The sequence below is a fragment of the Stegostoma tigrinum genome, chromosome 13 (assembly GCF_030684315.1).
Source record: "Stegostoma tigrinum isolate sSteTig4 chromosome 13, sSteTig4.hap1, whole genome shotgun sequence".
Taxonomy (NCBI): domain Eukaryota; kingdom Metazoa; phylum Chordata; class Chondrichthyes; order Orectolobiformes; family Stegostomatidae; genus Stegostoma; species Stegostoma tigrinum.
In genome coordinates this window covers 43,199,773-43,221,689 of record NC_081366.1, presented here as the reverse complement: position 1 = coordinate 43,221,689, position 21,917 = coordinate 43,199,773, and the positions used below count along the sequence as shown (strand labels likewise).

Sequence of the window (21,917 nt, the reverse complement as noted above, 5' to 3'; positions counted from 1 at the left end):
TCTCAAACTCCACCACATTTCCTGATCATGGAAAAAAAATCAAGTGTAATAACCACTTACAAATTCATTTTCCATTGCGCACCATTTCCAAATTCTAATTGTAACTTCTGATGTTCTAATGGTAAATATTTATGGTTATTTGGTTGGAAAGGGGAAGACTTCTAACGTGCTAAGATAATCCATTATGTGTTCATTGTCTGGGTCATAAATAAAGGCCCATGCCAAAGAACCCTAAGACGTGCAGTGCAGCAGGTATATTAACCCCTATCTGGCTGATAACATTAGTGAGTGCACGTATACTTGCCTTGCATAGCGAGATGAAGAGAGGCCGCAAAATGCACCACAAACATAGCTTCTGATGCTTAGCTAGACTTCAGTACAGCATGGCCAACATATTGTATGGTAATTTGTGGGGCATGCATCGAGACATCAAGATGCACATGAGGAAATGGTCAGCAGCACAAATTTAGACAGGCAACAAATACATTCCTCCAGCTGTTAAGATTGTTAATTAGATGCCAATTACCCATCCCTTCATTACTATATTTTTGTCTCAAAACACCAGTCTCATTAAACATAAAATCACAGAAAAAAAAGAGGTTGGTCATTCAGCCCTTAAGCCTCCTCTGCCACTCATTATGAGCATCCAACTCAATAGCGTGCCCTCTTCCCTCATATCCTTTGATCCCCTTAGTTCCAAGTGCTATATCCAACTCCTTGAAATCACATGATGCTTTGGCCTCAACTGTTGTCTATGATAGCCAATTCCATAGGTTCATTACCCTCTGGGGGATGACATTTTTCCTCATCTGTCAGAAATGGTTTACCCCATTTCCTTAGACAGGCTCAGGTGGATTCTTAGAATTAGCGTAAAAGTTGTATCCACACTGTAGCTCATATTACTCTGATTTGGTACAGTAAAGTTTAAATTTTGGTTTGTTTAAATTGTGGTGTTTTTGGACTCAATACTCTCAGTTACTACCTAGCATCTTTCATTTTCTCCCCACTTCAGAAACTTTATTGGTCACCAGTCAAATTATAACAAATTTGGCAGTTCACTTTGGGATCATAACACATTTCACTGGTCTTCATCCAAGATATTTTCTAATCAACCCGTTCAGCGATGTTATCAGACACCTTACGAGCTGGTGGGTCTTGACACAAGCCTCTTGGTAGTTCTAATGATTGAAGTGTATTGCATAACATCACATCAGATCAATGTCCAAAGAAATGTCTGCAAGTTAATCTAGCCTTTCTTCTGCATGCTTCACCAGAAGACCGAGAATCAGAAATGTTTGCTTGCCATATCAGAGTTAGATTTTAAAACGTGATTCAAAAGGGCTTTCTGAAGTTGTATTGTGTCTTGACACATCACAATTTCTAGCCCAGACACCTTGTAACAGCATAGATGCTGAATAAGGCTGGTTTGAGGGGTAAGATGCTTTAATATTCTGAGAGAGAATATTATGAACATAGTAATTTTTTGAATGCCATCCACTCTGCCCATCAATATGCAACAGAGATGCAACAATAAATGAGATGGCTAAAGACCCAAGCAATTTCTGTCTTAATCCCAAGCCAGCCCAAATTGGGAAATCAAGATCTCCAAATACTATTTAACTATTAGAGGCAACAAAAGCCTCAGTTTTAACTTTTGGTCAGGATCACGGCAAAGAAAGCAGAGTGCCTATTCAGGAGTTCCAGCAGGCAGTCTCAGCCAAGGGGTCAGGGCTCACCATCATGCTGCTTGTCAACTTCTAATTTAAAAAAAAAATTGGAAGAGAGTTGAAAGTGACTGCTTTATGGTCAAGATTAACTGGGGAGTAGGCTGCGTGGCACGAGGGACTCTCAAGAATTATGCCTACACTGTGGAGGGGATGGCTAAAAAAAAGTCTAAAGGTTGGAGAAGCACTCCTGCTCCCTCTGGCTGCACAAGGCAAGTTCTTTTTTGTAGATGCACGAAAACCTTACCATACTGGGTTCCCCTCCTGTTCTCAGAGGGAAAGCCATCACTGTATCCTTGACCCTGCTCAAGCCTCAAGGAACAGAACAGGTGTTGACACCAAAATGGCCCAATCCCAGTGATCTTGGAAAAAGGTAGGAGTACAACTTTATCAAATTAATCAACCAAAAAAAAAGAGGGAAAAAAGGGCGATGAACAAAAATAGTACTAATATCTATTGCAGAAACCCATGCAAAATTGGTGCCGTTTGCTCATGGAAACTCAGGAATTTGTCATTTTCCCCTAGCTTCAGAGATGTAATCGGAATCAGTTTGGACAAATACATCACTACTGAAAGCAAAGATGACAAGTATTATGAAAGCTAGTTAGCCATGCATTAGCAGTCACAGCATAATATTAGGTGGTTTCAACAGATTTAATGCACTTCATGAAGTGGGAATCTCAATATTAAGTCAGTAATTACAAAGACAAAAGCAAAGCAATTTGAATTACTTGACCTCAACAGTCATGCATGATTAAGCAAAGCTGAACTCTAACCTTTGGTATTGACAGGTTGGTGTTTTAATATGCATCCAGGATTTCCAGGAGAAAGGTGAGAAACAAATTATGTCAATAATTGAGATAACATAATCGTAACACTCAATCATGTCACAATCCATTTTCAGTAAGATTCATTTTACACACAGGTACATGTGAGCTTTGGTCGACAAAGTTACAAGAGTTATATTGAATATCCACAATTAAAACAGAATATTACTTGACACAGTCTGCCTTAGCTTATTGTTATTTTTTAAACTAAACATGCATAGACATTGTAGAAAACGTAATCATCCACTATACCTTCTCACCACCACCTCCCGAGGAACGAAGAACTCTGAGAAGAGAAACCAAAAAGAAATGTGTTGAAACATATGGTATGCTAAAGCTCATTAGAAAATTGCACACCAGAGAGAACGTAACACATCAGAGCAAAATCCTGTCACTTGTACTTCCGAGCCACTCTCAAAAGGTGTGATTAAACTTACGTATGCTATTTAAACAAACAACTGCAATGAGGAAATATGAGGACTAGCTCCTCAGATATGGTGTGAACTCAAAATCTTGATTCAAGGATGAATACCTTAAAATGAAAGACATTTTGCTTACCTGCTTTTGAAACTACAGTATTTGTATCACTAGCCCATTTCCTCATTAACAGCAGCTCCTAGGATTTTGATAATGTGATACTGCCATTGAAAGTCACAGGCAATGGTTAAATTTCCCTTGACAGAGATAGTCATCATCTGTCACTTATGTGGTGCTTACCACTCATCAGCCCAAGCATGGGTATTATACAAAGGATTAGCAAGAACTGCAGATGCTGGAGTCAGAGATAACACAGTGTGGAGCTGGAGGAACACAGCAGGCCAGGCAGCATTAGAGAAGCAGGGAAGTTGATATGGAAGGGTCCTGAAATGAAACATCAACTTACCTGCTCCTCTGATGCTGCCTGGCCTGCTGTGTTCCTCCAGACCCATACTGTGTTGTCTCTGGATATTAAACAAATCCTGTTGCATTTAGCCATAGACAGTTTTAGAAGTCAAAAACGTGGTGCTGAACATTGAGCAATCAACAACCAACTCCACTTCTACATGTCATTATGAAGGGAAGATAGTTGATAAAGCAACTGATGGTTAGGTGTAGGACACCACCCTGAGGAACTCCTGGAGAGATGTCCTGGAGCTGAGGTGACTGACTTAAAATAACCCTAAATCATCTTACTTTGACTCCAAACATTGGGCAGATCCCACTTACCACCTTCCCAATTCCCATGGACTAGATGCAACAGTTGTTCGAACGCAGCCATGGTATCAAGTGCGGTCATATTCATCTTCTCCCTCAGATTCAGTTCTTTTGTCAATGAGGTCAGGAAGTAAACTGAGTTGCCCTGACAGAACCCAAAGCTCATGTCTTCAAGAAGATTATTGCTAAGCAAGAGCTACTGGATAGCATCGTTGATGGATACTATCCATCACTTTACTAACAACCAAGAATAGTCTGATGGGTTTGTTATTGGATGGGTAGGATTTGTCCAGCTTTTGGCACCACTGTAAGGTTTTATAATGTTCTCTCACTTCAAGCAACTTCAGCTTTTCAGTAGAAATCTTATATCACTTTAGACCTCCAATTAATGAATACATTTTCGCTTAGAAGGAAGTACATGGCTTGTATCATTACAGGTACTGTTTTTCAAAAACAGTCAGTACTCACATATCTTACTGACCATTGACTATTCTTCCAAGTTTACTGTGGCCATTTTCTGTGTCATCCTTTAATGTCATCATAAAATTTAAAAGCTGGATTTGAGACTTGCCTCTTTCCAGAAGAAATTCAGTCATAGAAAAGTCAAGATTAGGTGGACTATCAGCAAATTGTCTCTCCAAACAAAAATCTGCTTTGGAGAATCAGTAATAACACTGATGTCTGAAATAGAAGTTTGTTTTTCTCACTAGCATAGAAGGTCATCAGCATCAATTAATCACATCAGTCAAAAGCTAGAATAGTAAATAGTAAAATCCAACATATCAGTTTCTCAACTTTAAGAAAAGAATGTTTGCTAAATGAATATGCATGATATTCTTCAAGCCATAAGACACAAGTAGTCATCTTTTACCAATGATGCCATAGTTTCAAGCCGAATGTGCTTCAAGATAAAATTGAAGAGTAGCAGGTGAATCAGATTCTGAAAAAGAATAATATATAATGTAGTGTAAAGACTTTCTTCAATATTGGCCCATCCCTCCTGGAACGCACATTTTTGCAATTACAATCAGCTCAACCACACGCTTATTCCAAACTTTGGATGTTCTTTTCAATATTAAAAGCAAATATAATCTCATCCTAGCTGATCCCAGAATGACCCTAATCTCCGGTCCACGGGATATAAAAGTTGAATGGATATGACAGACTAGGTTGGCCAATTATTGACAAATCTGACTCAGCCAGGGAAAGCAGGCACTAGGTCCTGCCCTCAACTACCAACTACTGACTATGCCAGGAATGATGCACTATGCAAAGAAACACCGTAGCTTCTTTTCTCTACTGCAAACTACCTTCTTAAACCCTTCTGCTTTCTAGTAAGCATTAAAAAAGGAGCTCATGAACAGGGTTCAATCCTGGTGAAAAATCTGATCAGTTATTTCTGTCACTTCCTTGCCTTCCACTGGCACAACAGGTCAAACTGCCTTTTAAAACAGTTTCTTGCCATAGATATTGCATCTTTCTCAAGTTTCTCATCTATTCTCCGCTCAAGCCCTCTCTAAAGTCACCTTATGGAGATCCATCTCCTGATCTATATATTCCTACTAAATTTCTGATCTTCTAATTTCCTTTCCTAGCTCCAACATTAACTGATATTCTGAATTTTTGCTCCCCATATTCATCTGCTTCCTTAAATATCCCACATTCCCTCAAATAAAAACAGGCCTGCCTCTCCCACTCAGCTGGCTCTATTTATAATCTCCCAATCACAGCTCAAACTCATTTATAATCATAACAAAGTGTGAAGCTGGATGAACACAGCAGGCCAAGCAGCATCTCAGGAGCACAAAAGCTGACGTTTCGGGCCGAGACCCTTCATCAGAGGGTTCATCAGCTGATGAAGGGCCAAGGCCCAAAATGTTAGCTTTTGTGCTCCTGAGATGCTGCTTGGCCTGCTGTGTTCATCCAGCTTCACACTTTGTTATCTTGGATTCTCCAGCATCTGCAGTCCCCATTATCTCTCATTTATAATCATATTCTTCTCCTACCCATACCATTAGCTCTGGTGTCCCCTCTGGTGTCTGTTTGTCCTCCTCTTACATCCACACAGTGCTTGTGATATTATCTATATACACACTGATCCCACCCACCTCTACCAATCTCACAACTTGTCACTCAGCCAGGTACCAGTATCAGCCAAAATTTCTTCCAACTAATGACCAGAACCATTGTTGAATTTTAATATTTCTGAAGAACGTGTTAAATATTCATGTTACAATGTGGCCTCAGTTGGAAGGGTGCAGCCACAGTCTGAGAATAGAGTCAAGGAGTTCTACTCCAGCTTGGAAGGAGATGTATCCATTCTAGCTCTTTAAGAAGGAAGTAATTTGTCTGATCGAATGAAACGGTGCTTACCACTATCCTGCAATAAACCTTGACATCCAAGAGGCATGCCTCTTCTGCAGACACCCTGTAGTAGCAAATTCTCTACCTCTAATCAGCAGATTGTCTTTGCTTTGTTTTGGGCAAAAGGGAGAGAGGTAACTACCTCAAAAAACCCTTCAGCATCTGCAGTTCCCATTATCTCTACTCAGTAGCACATAAGGGTAGAGGGTAAAAATACAAAATTCCAGGAGGTGTCAGGTAATATACCACAGTTGTTCTCAGTTAATCAACACCAAGCCAAATTCCCCAGTCATCTACCTCAAATTTCTCCCAGATAGTGACTCGAGAATGAATTTAATTGTTCATAATCTTTAACCTCAGCGAGTTGCTTATTTCTCCTTTTAGAATTCCAACTCAATTAAATGGTTGTAGCAACCCTCATCCATGCTATCTCTAGACTAAATATTCCTGGCCCAGTTGGACATTCCCGACCCTCTGCAAATTTGAAGTCATTCAAACACTGCTGCTTATGTTCCAAATTGATTGTTAATTGTTCATCCAGTGGTTGCATTGATTCTAGTTAAGCAAACCCCTGGAAATTCTCATCCTCAATTTGAAAAACAAGTTCCTCCATGACCTCCATCTACCCTGCACGATTCATTAGCACTCTTTCAACATTTACCACTTGGGAGCAACCAGCTTTAAGTCACTGTATCACTGGTAGCTGTGCATCATGGTAGATGGTGACATTTGAATTCAAAGACCAGGAATGGAATGTTAGTTTAATAAGGACCTTCTAGGCTGGCTTTCATGTGAGCTCATATCCACAGTAGCGAAGTTAACTCTCAACTCTGAGTCCTCAGAAATGGATCTGGGAAGCCATTCAGTTCAAAGGATGGTTTGGAACAGGTAATAAATGCAGATCATTAATGGTTTTAAGCAAATGACTTAGTCTAAAGAAATGAAAGAAAGGCCCTGAATATAGATCAAAGCATTATTTTGTTTATTTTTTAAAAAGCAAACAAGCCTTTTGAACCACACTATTTACTATTGCTGGGTCAACATATTTTATCAGTTTTACTTTAGCAAAAGGACTCCAATCTACACAATGTAGCTGCAGAAAATTAAAAATACTCCCAAGGAAATTGTAAAATGATTGATGAAGTGACAGTTTATAAATATTGCAACATGTACACTGTTCTAACATCCAGATAACTTATCGGGAAACTTAATACGTGCAATGTTATAAACAGGAAACAGACCATGAGCAAATCTTCCTGCGCTCTAAGCCAACTTTTGTTTCAGCCAGCATTTTACAGGCTTGCCAGTGAACACCATACATACATCTGCAGGTGTAACCTGGTGTTTTAAAAGAAACCTTAAAAAATATTGTTTAATGTTTAGCAGTATATTTTTGTATGTCTGAATGCACATAAATTCTGGTGTAACTGCTGTACAAGTTGTTAATGCTAAATGATAGTGATATAACAGCTGACAAGCATTGACCAAAGCGCCAACAAAAAAGAAAAAGGGGTCCAGCAGGTGGGGCTTGGAGCTGGGAAAAATAAGCAGGAAGTCCCAATTAGATGTTCAAATCTCACTCAGGCTTTCTGGACAATCAAATTTATTTGTGAAGCTAATCACCTCTGATACACTGACAGGGTATTCCAAAAGTCTTTTTGAATAAGTTTTTTTAATTTGGTTGCGCTACTGCTCTGGATAGTTTTGAATAATATTGAAAGTGCATCTTTTTATTGTTTAATTTCTGATGTTTCCCCATTTTTCAACCATCTCTCTAGAATGCAGAATTCGTTCTGTTCCGTTGCTTAATTTGGGATTATCCCAACTGCTTTTCTCCACTCTCTCCAATGCACACTTTTCTGAAATTTAACATTATTCATTTTAAATGAGTCCTTGGAGACTGTACGTTCTGTGGACTTATATTCCAGAATCAAATCAGATCAGATCCTTCATTAGAAGTCGATAACCTCTAGTTACTGCCCGGACTACCAAGATTAAGGATTCAGCTTTTCTTCCCCTCTTATTTTGTTACATTTACTGTAATATTGCAGAGGCCAGGGTGCAATCAGCTTTGTTAGGTGGCTGGCTTGTGATGCAGTGTGACACCAACAGCATGGCTTCAATTCCTGCACTTAGCTGACGTTACCATAGAGGATCTTCCTTCTTAACTTCTTCCCCTCAACTCCCAATATGTGACCCTCCAGTTACATTATTGCAAGTTATCTCTAATTGGCGAAGCTTTTATGGTCTGGAAAAACTGTGGTGACTTTACCTTTAATTACAGTCATGCATTAATGAAGACATCTCCCTTACATTGCAGAGGACAAGCACAACATTAGTTGACCAATTCTTTCTACAGGTTTGACTATGACCATGGCAGTTTCATTCTACTCAGCGTTCTGTTCTGACCACTCAGCTTTTGACATCCTACATTATGTCAACCATGTTTAACAAAAACTTGAATAGTTCCTCTTTCTCAGAGTCTTACATCTGATGTGAAACACTGGCTTTAACATCAAAGCTCAATGGTATCTTTAATCAGTGCTGAGTTCAAGGGCTGTAACAAGGATCCTCCCCAGTGTGGGAATCATTACCATTCAGAGTAGAAGGCATACTCTTTAAGGGTAGATGAAGTATTGTACTATTATACTGTGAAGTTATTTAAAAACCCATCCCTCAAGAAATGAAAACTTGCCTATGTCAATGAGAGTTGAAACCATAATCTGTTCGCAATTACAATAATCGTTTGTTAACAATTCTCTGGAGGCTATCACTGCCATTATGAAAGCGAACTTTTAGTGCTGAAGGTTCATACAGTATTGTCATTATTTTGAAACTTTAGTACGTATAGCTTTAAGTTTGGTCAATATTCACATTTGTCAAGGGGAGGCATAGTCAAAAAAATAAGATTCAGCCATAAATGCAAGTTTGTAGAGTGATTCTCGCCATGAAGCTGAGGGAGTTTTCTGTGAATCTTATAAAGCACACCACATTAATTCCCCTTCCCATCCCTAAAATGAGTACCACACTCGGATTTCTGACCCATCATACCACACTGTTCCCAGAACAACTTGTCACTCACCAGACATCAGCAAATTGACTGGTATCCCTGACACAGGCACAAATCTGTAAAATTTTTATTACTGCATGGTCCCTGACAATTGTCCAGATAGTGACAGTAGAAATCCATGCTCCACTTTAGGAGCTCCTGGTTCCTGCTCCTATTGGATTGGATTGCACATAGGTGGGACATCTTCTTCTCCCAGGGCCAGCAGAGAAGGCCACAGATCAAACCATGCCAGCGTGGCCAGAAGGTGCACTAGGTAAAGCAATCTCAGCTATCTGGAGGAACGATCAGCACTGTAGGAAAGACTAATGAACTTCTCCTCTCCATCAGTGTAAGTGCCACTATCTTTTTATTCCCCCCCAAAAGCTTGCACTCACTCTTCGTCTCTGCTCTTGAACCCAGATCACACCAAGGCCCATGCTCTCAGTATCAGTACTGCCTGCATCATCCCTCATGTGCACTCACCCACTCCAGCATGTGACCCCACTAAGCCTGGATGCTTTGTGGTGCCTATTCACTCACTCAGGACACCTCCCCACCTGCACATACAGAGCTGTGCCACTCACTTTCATTCGAGAGAACACAGTCCACAGTCGGGCAGACAAAGCCAAAGGTGGCTTGTGCACTGCCTGACATTTGGTTCCTCACCCTTGTTTGGACGGCATTCTGATGTGACCAGCCAAGCCAGTCCTTGCAATACTATCAGACGCTGCCTTTGACCTGACAGAGGCAGAATGACGATCAAGGACAAGCTACCTAGCTTTGTATCTGCGCTAAACAGCACAACAAAACATCAATAAATGAGACCAGTATCTTTGCCCCGTCAGCCAAAGAGCAAAAAGGCAGGGCATTGCAAACCAGGGATGCTGTGAACATGTAGGTAGGCTCAGTGTGAAAGAACACTAATAGCAAGCAAAATGCCTAGAGATACAGCCTGATCCTTTCAATAAGCTGGGTGCGTATCCATGAACAAAGGATATCCTTGCTTCGATGTTACAATGATCATTGCTGCACTTTGGGCAGCAACTAAGTGCAGAAGCACCTTATAAATTGGGCCAGGAATGTGCCATGGAAGTTTTCAGAGGCTGGCATATATTGGAAGCTAAAGCCCATAGACATGGCATATGTGATCTTTCTCCGCGGAGAATGCCCAGAGATGTTGGTGCCCAATGTCTAACAAAAGGCAGTTAGGAGTAGGCAGCAAGTTGAACATGTCAAGGCTGTTTGGTGAGTTTGGTAAAATTGCAATTGGAATAATAATGGGTGATGGGGGCTGTTAAACAAGACATTTAACAAGCAGTAATACAATCAATTGGGAACTTGTTGCCTAACAGGAATTTCACCATGGAGCTTGTGAAATGCTTACAAACCTGCAGCAAGATGGTCTTGACATCAAGATGGGCCTCACTGAACACCTTGTGATAGCCCACATTTCTCAGATCCCTGTAAGACTGCACTCATATTAGCTCCATGAGTGACATCAGATTGCTTGGAAGGATATTTAAACACATTTGACTGGGTTTTTCTTTAGGGAAAATAAAACCTATAGGATTAATAGCTCAGTGCTTTAGGAAAAAAAAAGGAACTGCTGTTGAAAGAGGTCCCATAATAGTGACAACAGGCTCTTTTAAGCAAAAGAAAACAATCCAGATGTTCAAGCAACACACAGGCTTTTCCCCCTCTCTCACCACCAAGTCAGACAGAAAAAGGCTTTTAAAAGATTAGCAATAAAATTTAGCAGTCTCTAGAAGAAATCCGAGCAGAAAAAAAATGATAAAAAAAGGTTTGGAAGTTTGTGACAGAAAACCTACAGAAACAGAAGTCTTTAAGATGTCAAAGTAAAACAACATTCAAGGCTATTGAATGCATTAGTTTAAAAAGAAATACATGTTATGGAATATGACAGCTGTGTCAGCAGTTCCAGGGTCTCACAAGAAGTGACAGTAACTAATGAAAAAGGAAAAAAGTGAAGGCAGAAGCTTGACGGGAACTAAATTATAGCCATGCCCACCAAACAAGGAACTTTAAAGTGGAAACAGGGTGACCATTCACTAAAGTTTATAGTGTCTATAAGGTTGTTGAAGTAATAGAGTTGAATAAAGTAGAAACTTGCGTTGGTGTCTGGTGGGATTTAGCTTACCACTGAACTCTGGTCCCCTATTTGTTGTTCAAACTCTGACAGAATTTGTTAGGAGTGACACTTTCCTTCAACCCTGCAGTTGAGAGAACATTCACTGACGTGCTCAGTAACTTATTCCACACAATGAAAAATCACTACACAAATTATCAAAGCAAGAGTTTCAACCAAGTCATTTCATGGCCAAAATCCTTGTTTTTTGCTAAAACGCTGGCCGCAAACTTCCACCATTTCCTTCAGAAGAATTTCCAACTCTGATGTAGATTTTCCTACAATTAACTGCTCTCAGTCCACTTTAATCAAGTCCTGTCACATCCCCCTCACTATTGAGTGCCCTACGACTACTATTATTCCTTTCTCTCTGCTTCTTGCTTGACCACTTACACTCTGGATACACGCCTCAGGGGAACCATCACTCTCGTTGTTTTAAAACATATATACATACGTGTACACAGTGTTGTGAGTAAGGTGCACCTTGGGTGTTTCCTAACTACCTTCCTGCCTCCCATCTTCTGAGTGGCGGTCATCTATTTCCTTCTTGGACTATACCTCAAACTACAAAAGGTGATCACTTCTACAAATATGCTCTCCACGTAATCCTCATGAACAATCTGCAGTCACCCCAGCCAACACAAACTCCAAAATACAACACAAGCTGGTTATGCCAGTGGCACTTTCTGTAGATATGATCACACAGACTGAATTTGCTTTCACTCTGCATATAATACATGCTGAGATCTTAATTTCATATCAACACAGCTGAGGCAGGCATTGATGGAAACACTGAATTAGCATAAGTTGAGACTGGACATTAAATGGGCAAGCAAGTGGCATGCCATATGGGTGAGATGATGTTATGAGAGAGCTAGAGGGTAGAACTTATGGAAACTGCAAGGGCACGGCTGCAGACAATTAAAAAAAGAGGGCTTTTTAACCACCCACCTTGACACAGCAGCCCTTACGGCTGCCTTCAAATCTGTTTCTGCAGATGCCACCTACTCCCATCGCGTCCCAACCAACATCACCCAACAAGAGTAAATATCCTGCCATTTGGCAAGTTTCTGCAGGAGAAATAAATAGAGCAGCTAGCGGTGGAATTTTCCAACCACTTCTTCTTGTCTTGAACGGAAATGCAGGCCAAGGATAATATTGATAACAAAATTAGTCGTCATTTGCCTCACCTTGATCGGTGATGAATGAAGTTGCTAATTCTTAAGCCAAGTGAAAGACTGATTTGTCCAATGACTATCATCCCACAGTCACCTGGCAGAAAATAATTCGCCAACAGGTCCCAACTGGTTTGGGCAGGTTTCATGCTTGAACTTTGTGCAAGAGCATTTTGTTGACACATCAACATGTCATGCTCTGTTTAGTCAGAAGGGCTTGTCAACATGAAATAAACTTTCTGCTCAAAATTAGCACCAACAGTTACGACCTTAGAAATTAATCAAGTTTAATACCAATAGCTCAAGCAGTTTTGCAGAATACAATTTACAGTAACTATAGGAAGTGTTTTCAGACTGTTTCCTTTATTCCAACGTTTCAAGAAAAGCATAATGTCGAAGTAAGTTTACATTCCATCAGCTCAAAATGCAGATGTGAATCTTAACTCAAATAGACATCACAAAACAAATGCCAAATTTTATCATTTTCTACCAAATCCTGACTGAATCTGCACTCAAAGCTAATCACGTCCATTTACTAAGGAGGGTTGCCCCATGTTACAGGGAGATTTTCAGATGCAAAGAAGGAATACGCCTTGTGTTTTATCGTATTCTTCAACTGTGTGATTGAAAGGACATTCAACACAATGGAACATAGGAAAATGGCTCCACCCAACTTTACACACACACAGTCAAAAACATATGCATTTGCACCTATCAAATTTGTCCAGCAAATGTCCATTAGATTCACACTGCCACTGCTCTCCTCCAAAACGTGCCTCTCTCCCACCCAAATCATTGGCATTGCACCATCTCCCATTTCTCCTCATTAAATTGTGCATGCCATTTAGTTCTCTACCCCAGGCTGAAGGATATTCAAAGAGATTTGAAGGAAATGGTTTCAAACCTCAATATTACAATGAGGCCAGCATGTTTTTTGTTTAATAAAAAAAAAAGCTTTACTGATTACATTCTCCAATACGACTGGAATCTCAGACTATCTCCTGTTATTAGCAAATTCCCCGAAAACATTGACAAATGTGAAGGACTACAGGCACCACAACCATGGTGTTTGTTAATATACATGTTAAATATCTTAAACAAGAGATTAAATGTAGTATTTCAAACAAACCAATCCTTTAAGTTAGCTCAAACTGCAAAACCAATTCCTATGAATAAATATAAACAAACTAATTCCAGGATAGCTTTCCCATCCAAAATGTTCCATATCCTAAAAGCAGTGGTTGTTATTTAGTACCACACACTGAGTAACATTGAATTTTTAGTTCCACAAGTTTGTCAACTCAAAATAATTTCTCCCACATGAAGGCATCGCACCACTGAAAAGAAAGCAAACACTGAGGAAATTGCAATCTTTAGTCTCTATGTCATGCACATGGCCTCATTCAAAAAACTCATCTCAAGTCTAGATTCCCTTCACACCATATTTGGCAGTCACACTCAATTCCCAAAAGCCAAAAGCTCCGAAATCCTTCTCCAAAATCCCTGCTTCTCTACTTTCCCTTTTAAATCAATTGCTAAACCTCTCAGCAATCCTATTGTCTTAATGGCTTTCACATTGCCCATTGTCAAATTGTGTAAAATAATAGGTAGACTGCAGGACAAACATGCACTCCAAATTCTTAAATGCAAAATATTGACAGACACTTCATCCAATACCGAGAATGGGAGTACTGCTCTGCTCAAGGTGCCCCAGAACTAGACAGAGGCAGGCAAGTGCCAGGGACCAGGCTGTAGAAGAAAAACGAGGAAAGAACAGAGAGAGTGTTTCATGCTATACTTCGGCCGTTGCCAATTTCTTCACAATCTCCCCACCTAAACACTCTTGGAAGGGCTCCTCAGAAGATTTTCCTCAAGGGCCGTTATTGATTTTTTATGTGCAGTATTTTTTCTCTTACCAACACATTCATTTTGTAGTCCAGGCAGGTCATAATATCTCTGTTTCTGTTGAGAGTGTATTTCAAGCCCACAAAAAGCAGAATTAAAGAAAATTAAATGGACCATGTTTAGACTTAGGATGGGTCTGAAACTCAAGGTGGTTATTGGGGGGCATTGCTACGGTGACGAGCAAATTAAAAGGGAGTGAATTCAACAGGATTGGAGGCAGCATCCTGGGACGTACAGGAAGAATAATTCTGAAGGAGGCAACACAACATACAGTTGTTGAAGATTACAGTACATTGGAGGATGCAGGTTACCTGGATTTGAGGTGGGGGTTGGTCAGGGCAATCATCATTCAATCAGACAGATGATGTATAGACTGCCAAATTCAATTATCAATGTGAGCTTCTATTTTCAATTAATTGTTCCAACAGAAGCTCTTCTTTCTCATTTCTCTCCCATGCATGTCTACTACAAAGAGGTATTCTGGCTTTTTTTTTGTAAAATTCATACACTGGATATGGGAGTCACAAGCTAGGCCGGAATTTATTACCTGTACCTAAATTACCCAATAAAGCATCAGACTTTGATCTAGCCACAACTCGCCACATTACGGTGAGTCTGAAGTCACATGCGGCTAGATCAGATTTGGATGGTAGATAAACTTCACCGAAGTAGATTAGTGAATCAGATGGATCTTTACGACGATCGCCGGTGCTTGCACAATCACCATCCAGCTAGATTTTTACTGAATACATAGTCCACCATCTGCTATGGTGGAATTTAAACCCACATCCCAAGAATGTCAGTTTGTAGTTTTAAATTATTAGTCCAGTGACATTAACACTGCAGCATTGCCTCCCCTGTGCATGCTATAAATCTTACAAATACGTAGATTAAATACAACATTACATCACTGGTTCACAAACATTGATTAAAAGTTTTAAAGCTTTTAATTAAACAAAGTCACCTGCTCCACCTCAGAATTGGAATTTTCAAAATCTGAGTATTTTTGAGAATTATACATTTTATCAATGACAACTGTCAAGTGGTAGAGAGCCAGAAACTGAAAATAAAATGTCTAAAATTGCTGTTTCAAGAACAACCAAAAGACAGGACTGGAGTTTAAGGCAGACAGTTTTTAGCTTTTAAAGTTATTCATCCAGCCAGATCTTGACTCTCCTTTCCCGAAGGCATTGATGCCTTTGGAGGAATTTTGCTCAAATAATCATTATCAATTTCAGCCTGAGTAATATCTCAATGTCTGCACTGCCAGGAGGGTAAATAACATCAGTAGTTTTTCCTTGCAGCCTTGGCACTTACATATTTGAAACTGGAGTGCTCGTGACAATTATGGCATTCATCAAGAGGGCTGAAACTACTTTAGCCACGGTTGAATACTCTACCCAAGGTTTTTCAGATATTACCATCTCTCCACGAGACTAATCCACTATTTTATTGTACTGGCTAATTGAGCTGTTTGGTATCTATGCCCTTTGAATTCTGCAATTTTGGACCCAGTAAATTCTATACACCAAAAACTGCAAAGAATTGCATTTCTGATACTATATTCACCTAAATTGGACCACCTAAACACATACTTGGTTGACTTTAACTTCTAAACATATTTTTCCGTATTTCCCACATGAACTACATTAGTGAGCTCCATTATTAACCTCCGCAATCAGAGTTCAAAGGTAAAGTAAGGGCTTAATCCAGTACATGAAATGAACCATCTTATTAAACCTCCACATTCTGAGCAAAAGAAACAAAGTAAAATCTCTGATAACAAAGTGTGAAGCTGGACGAACACAGTAGGCCAAGCAGCATCTCAGGAGCACAAAAGCTGATGTTTCGGGCCTATTATAAATAAAAGTTACTAAGCCACGCATGTTATACCATATGGCATATTTCACATCAAAGGTGATTATTTCAGTTTGCAGGCAGACCTCAGGATTAAACTAAGATGCAGAGTATACAATCTATATAATCATAGTATCTATAATCAGAGCATACATCAATCCAATTATATTTACAAAAGGTTGCAAGACACATTTTGCCTCTGATCTTCTTTAAACTTACTTCCCTAGGGAAAGAGTCAGGAATCCTACACAGGATTTGATTTTGTTCTGCGCTTCCAAATGAGTCATTCCTTCAGTGTTTTCACCATTGATGGAAAGCACCATATCTCCAATTCCAACATTCGCCAGGTCTGCTTTACTGCCTGGTGTAACCTGCAACAAAAACATACAATTATGACGTCTTAGCAGAGCCTGAATGAAGCCCTCTCTGATTAGTCATGAGCAGACAACTGATGAATGCTTGTATGATTAAAGAGTGTGTTTATACAAGCATTAAAGGATTTATTTCCCTGTACCGACACTCATTGAGAACAAGCCTTTTCTGCAGGCTAATACATTGGCTCATTTCATACAGCATATGGTAGTTGAATTGATAAATAAGCTTGGTCCTGCTTAATAATATAAACTCAAGTTGTTACTAACCCCGACCCCATTGTACCCTTACTAGAATGCCAAGGAAGTGAATTTAAATGTCCATTCTCAGCACTTTCATAGTTTCTCAGAGGTAATGGTGATGTTGGGGTTGAAGCAGAAGACAGGAAAGGTGGGGAGAGGAAGAGAAGGAGTGGGCATTATGTTCCAATGGTTTCCAATTGGAGTTATGACAGAAACACTCTTGCCCCACCCAACCTGCCTCCCTCCATCAACATTTGGATGACAGTTGTGTGTATGGGTTATTAGTTAAAGCAAACAGGAATATACACAGTGAACTCTTTCAAATCCTGCAAAACATTCAGTGGGAGTCAGTATGTTAGTTGTCTCCTGTCTTTGAAACAGCAGATGCATGACAAGTTTGAGAAGTATACATCAAAGTTTGTTCTGTGGATCTTGTAATTTGGTATGAAATTCAAATGTTTCACTAAAAGCAAAGCTACAATCAACTGTCTAGAAGGGTAAGTGTTGAGTAAAAACATATTTACATCCCAAGTGTAAAATAACTGCTTTGATCTGACTTTTGAAAATGAGAAATACTATTCATACTGTTGGCTTTTGCCACTAGAGTTTGCTTACCCATTTCCCTCATGAGTGGAAAATCGTGGAAAGAAACGCTTGTACATTTAATAATGGTAACTTTTGGGATGTTAACTTATTAGAAACAGAAACTGGGACAGCCGCATAAATACAGTTGGTCAGAAGCTAAGAATTCTGCAGTGAGTAACTCCCCAGAGCCTGCCCACTATCTACAAGATGATTCAGGATGGAGTATTCTCCACTTCCCTGGATTTGGGGAGCTCTGGACAACATTTCAAGTTTAGCATCATTCAAAAGCAAACCTGCTTAAATCGGCACCTCCTCTGCAGGACAGCTGTGAATGGTCACATGACAGAAGTTCACCAAGTCCATTGCTACAAAATATTTCAAACCCACAATTTCCACTACTTACAAGACCTAGGCAGGAGGCATGTGATGCTACCTCCATCTATAAGATTCCCTCCAAAATCAGCCATCAAGCAAACTTTAAAACACTGTTGTTATTCCTTCACCATTGCTAGTCCAATATTCTGGAACTCCTTATCCAATAGCACCAGTAGATTTGTATGAGAAAGACAACGGCAGTTCAGTAAGCCAGATCATCACCCTCTAGAGCAATGAGGAAGGAGAAATAAATGATGATATTGCCAGTGATACGCAGATGCAACAAACATATGAAATAAAATTTTAAAAACTGGCTAATACAATGCTTTCCCAATATCTGAAATGCCATTTGTGTTTTACTACTCAAGAGCTTTCACTCCATAGTCAGAACGTGGGCTCAATTTTGAAAGGTGTAGTTTGACAGTGACTATTTGTTTTTGAATGGACACAAGTGGACAGTTTGTGTAACCTGCAACTTAAACTACTTATGTAAAAAATGGTCAGTAGCTAATCTTGTGGCTCATTACGGTAGATCCAGCCCAAATTGTAAATTTGGCTTTGTTTGCTCTCAGTAGGTTGAGAATGAACAAAAGTCATGGCTCAAGCTTTGAATTATTTTGCATCAGGGCTTTTGAGCACAAGCAGTTTTGGGTATCACATATTTTTGCAATTAAGTCAAGAAAAGGATTTTGAGATGGTCGATAGTTAAGACATTAATGAGCTGTTGACACATATTTGGACTGGATGCTGAGACCTTTACAGATTCCTTACCAGTGGTTTGGAGTATTCTTTGGAAACTGTGCAATAGTTGGATTTAGAAGTGTATCAGTCACATCCATTTATGATTTAAACTAAATACCTATGTCTTTTGACATGCAGGTCAACCGCTCAAAAGAGGTGGTCTGATTTTAACACCTGGTAGCTGTAGAATTAAGCCCACTGTAGAAAGTTATGATTGCTAATTTGCTTAATTAAATCAAATACCGCTACCATCGCACATTTTAAGTGAGTCATATTTCTGGATATAAAGAGATTAAATTCTCCAAATGCTGTGCTTTGTAACCCATTTTAAAAATTAGGCTTACTACTCCTTGCTATAAGTCTGCTTAATTTTAAACAAAATAAATTCATCCAAATGATATGGATGCAAGATGTCTAAGAATTATAGAGATGTTACCTAATTGATTTACAGTCAATAAGACAAAATTTCAAGGCAAGCTTCTCTCACATTCAAGCCAAGCTAAGTTCAAGAGTCTTCTGTAAAGAAAACTTGTTGCACCTTGAGACAAATGTGAACCCTTTCTCCAAGTCTCATGAAAAATTCCAAAAGTATGAAACGAGACATAATTCCAAGTTAATGACCTGTCAGTTTTCTCCATTAATTCTGCCTAACTCCTTGTTTACAGCATTGTGTGTTTTATTGCAGATAATGCTGCTGGATCTTTAAGGAACTGCAAATAATAATCAATTTCATAGCTTCAAACCAAGCTCTCTCTCGTCTAGCACTGCATGTCTAGTTTGTGTTCAAAAACTGTTTAAGAAAAGCATGTGCAGAAGACACAATGTCTAATCCAGTTCACAAGGTACTGTTAAAAGGATAATCGTATTTAAATAGATATTGGGAAATGGGGAATCAACATCAGCATTAATTTTCACCTCAACAATCAAAAGATTATGGGTTCAAGTCCCACTGTAGAAAGGAGATCAAGGTGGATATATTTGGATTTGATCCCGAAATCTATGGGCATTAATTAGGAAAAACGGGATTAAAAGATGATCAGCCGCATATCTCTCTGATTGGCAGAGGAGGTGAAAGACAGCATACTGCCAACCCTTCCTCTTTTTGTTTTAAATTTGAAATGTTGCAGCATGTTATGTAAGCAGACAACTCAAAAGGCTGAAGAGTACTGCATTGCGAAAGCTATCAACCTTCAAATGAAACATCAAACATTGCCCTTTCTGATGGAAGTAAAAAATCCGAAGAAAGTCCTGCTCTATTTTGAATAAAGTTCTGTCTAAGTCCTAGCGAGTATTCATCTTTCAGCCAATAACAGACAAAAAAACCCCTCAAATTTGGCCATTATCCCATTGCTGCTTCTTCATTACAACAGTTGCCAATGATGTGGCAATGCCGAAATTGGAAAGGTGAAGTGAAGAACAAGCAGTGCTCCAAAAGCTTGTAATTTTAAATAAACCTGTTGGACTATAATCTGGTGTTGTGTGGCTTCTGACTCTCTTCATTACAACAATGAAGTATTATTGGAGCGAATCATTTCTGGTTAAATTTCAAACAAAAAAAAACTATGTTATCTTTAGTTGAACCAAATTATCAAAAGGAAGGAGTCTCATGTTATTCATATTAAACAAATGCAACATATCTCACACAAGCAAGACAGGCAAACAAATAACACTACTGCATTTACTGTATATCATTAAGTGGATAAATTTTATTGCAGCTCCAAGTTAATAATGATGTTTTTCAAAGTATGTCTCCCCACAATAAAGACAGAAACAGAAACAATGTGCAAATTCTACAGCTTTTTTTTGTAGTTTATTAAATTCAACCCACATGAGCTGACTGTGTAGAAACAGATGTACTTGCAAGGGTCATGCCAAATATTACTGACAGGAATTGTAAACCACAATTAGGCTTGCTCACATCAGACAGCAAAATTGCCACAGGTACCTGTCATCTATTGTAAAAGGCTGTGAATGTACTCAAAGGTTCTGTTTTATGAGGGCTAGCATCATGTTCTAATTTGGATTTCATCACTACCCCACTTCCTCTTGAAATAGATTAGATTCAGACATTACCTCAATATTTCAGATAATTCAAAACCTTAATTCATACCATTAGTTATTACCAAACATAAAGGAAGAAATCTAACTTGCCAGTTACAGTCAGTACTATTATATTGAATGTTTAACGTCAGTTACTATCATGTGCATCATACTTGGAAGAAAAATATTCATGTTTAAATAGTGTTTCCAAATTACATTTTGTGCACAAACTTACATGTGTGTTATGTAGAGCTTGAGGAGCGCAGCAGGCCAGGCAGCACCAGAGGAGCAGGAAAGCTGAAGTTTTGGGTCAGGACCTGAAACATCAGCTTTCCTGCTCCTTGGATGCTGCCTGGCCTGCTCTGCTCCTCCAGCTCCACATAGCGTCATCTCTAACTCCAGCATAGTCAGTTCTTACTTTCTCTAAGTTTTTAAGCCATCATATAATCTAATACAAACAGCATGACAGAATGACACCATCACACCAATTTTTTTCCCTGCCATTCAACAAGTTGGATTCTATCCTTCCTGTCAACAGGTTTGAAGGGCAGAGTGTACATTAAATCCAAAGATGGCCTTTGCATAATCTTCATATATACCACCACCCTGCCTGAAATTTTGAAAGGGTAGGAAGACTGGGTAGCCCATCTGCCCTGGTGTCCATTGAACTCCTCAAATGGCCAATAATAGCAACCTAAAAAGTTTTCTTTCCACTATCAATGCCTTTTAACTTGTAATAATCAAGAGTAGGCTCACCCCATGCAGGAAGTCCAGCAACTACAAACTTACATGATATGAGAATTTTTTTCCCTGGTCTTTTGGGTTACAGAGTAGGAGTCATTCATTCCCATTTCACTCTCCTTCTTGGCCATCTGCCTCAGTCACAGCCAGAATCATACAGTCATACTGCATGAAAATAGACCCTTCACCCAACTTGTCCATGCGGATCAAATTTCCTAAACTGAGCTTATCCCAATTACCTGCATGTGACCCATATCCTGCTAAACCTTTCCTACCTGTGCACTGGTCCAAATGTCTTTTAAATGTTTAATCGTACCTACCTCTAACACTTCCTCTGGTAGCTCATTTCAAATACACACCACGGCTTGCTGAAAAAGTTGCTCATCAGGTCCCTTTTAAATATTTCTCCTGACTTTAAAAAATGCCCTCTAGTTTTGGACTATCCTACCCTGGGTAAAAGACCATGGCTATTCACCTTATCTGTGCCCTTCATGATTTTATAAACCTCTACAAGGGTCACTCCTTAGCCTCTGACACTTCTGTGAAAAAGTACTAGCCTGTTTACCCTCTCCTTATAACT

The 21,917-nt window shown here is 39.4% G+C and overlaps 1 protein-coding gene across 3 annotated transcripts in view; it reads right to left on the bottom strand.

Moving 5' to 3' along the window:
- The window catches only part of pdlim7 (PDZ and LIM domain 7), a 127,061-nt gene that overhangs the window by 65,098 nt on the left and 40,046 nt on the right, over positions 1-21,917 (bottom strand). For all 3 annotated transcript variants that reach the window (XM_048543136.1, XM_059650721.1, XM_048543137.1), the window contains 2 exons: positions 16,461-16,612; positions 2,804-2,837 (listed from right to left, as the gene is read on the bottom strand). In XM_048543136.1, coding sequence (XP_048399093.1) covers positions 2,804-2,837; positions 16,461-16,612 — 186 coding nt within the window. The remainder of the gene's footprint in view (positions 1-2,803; positions 2,838-16,460; positions 16,613-21,917) is intronic.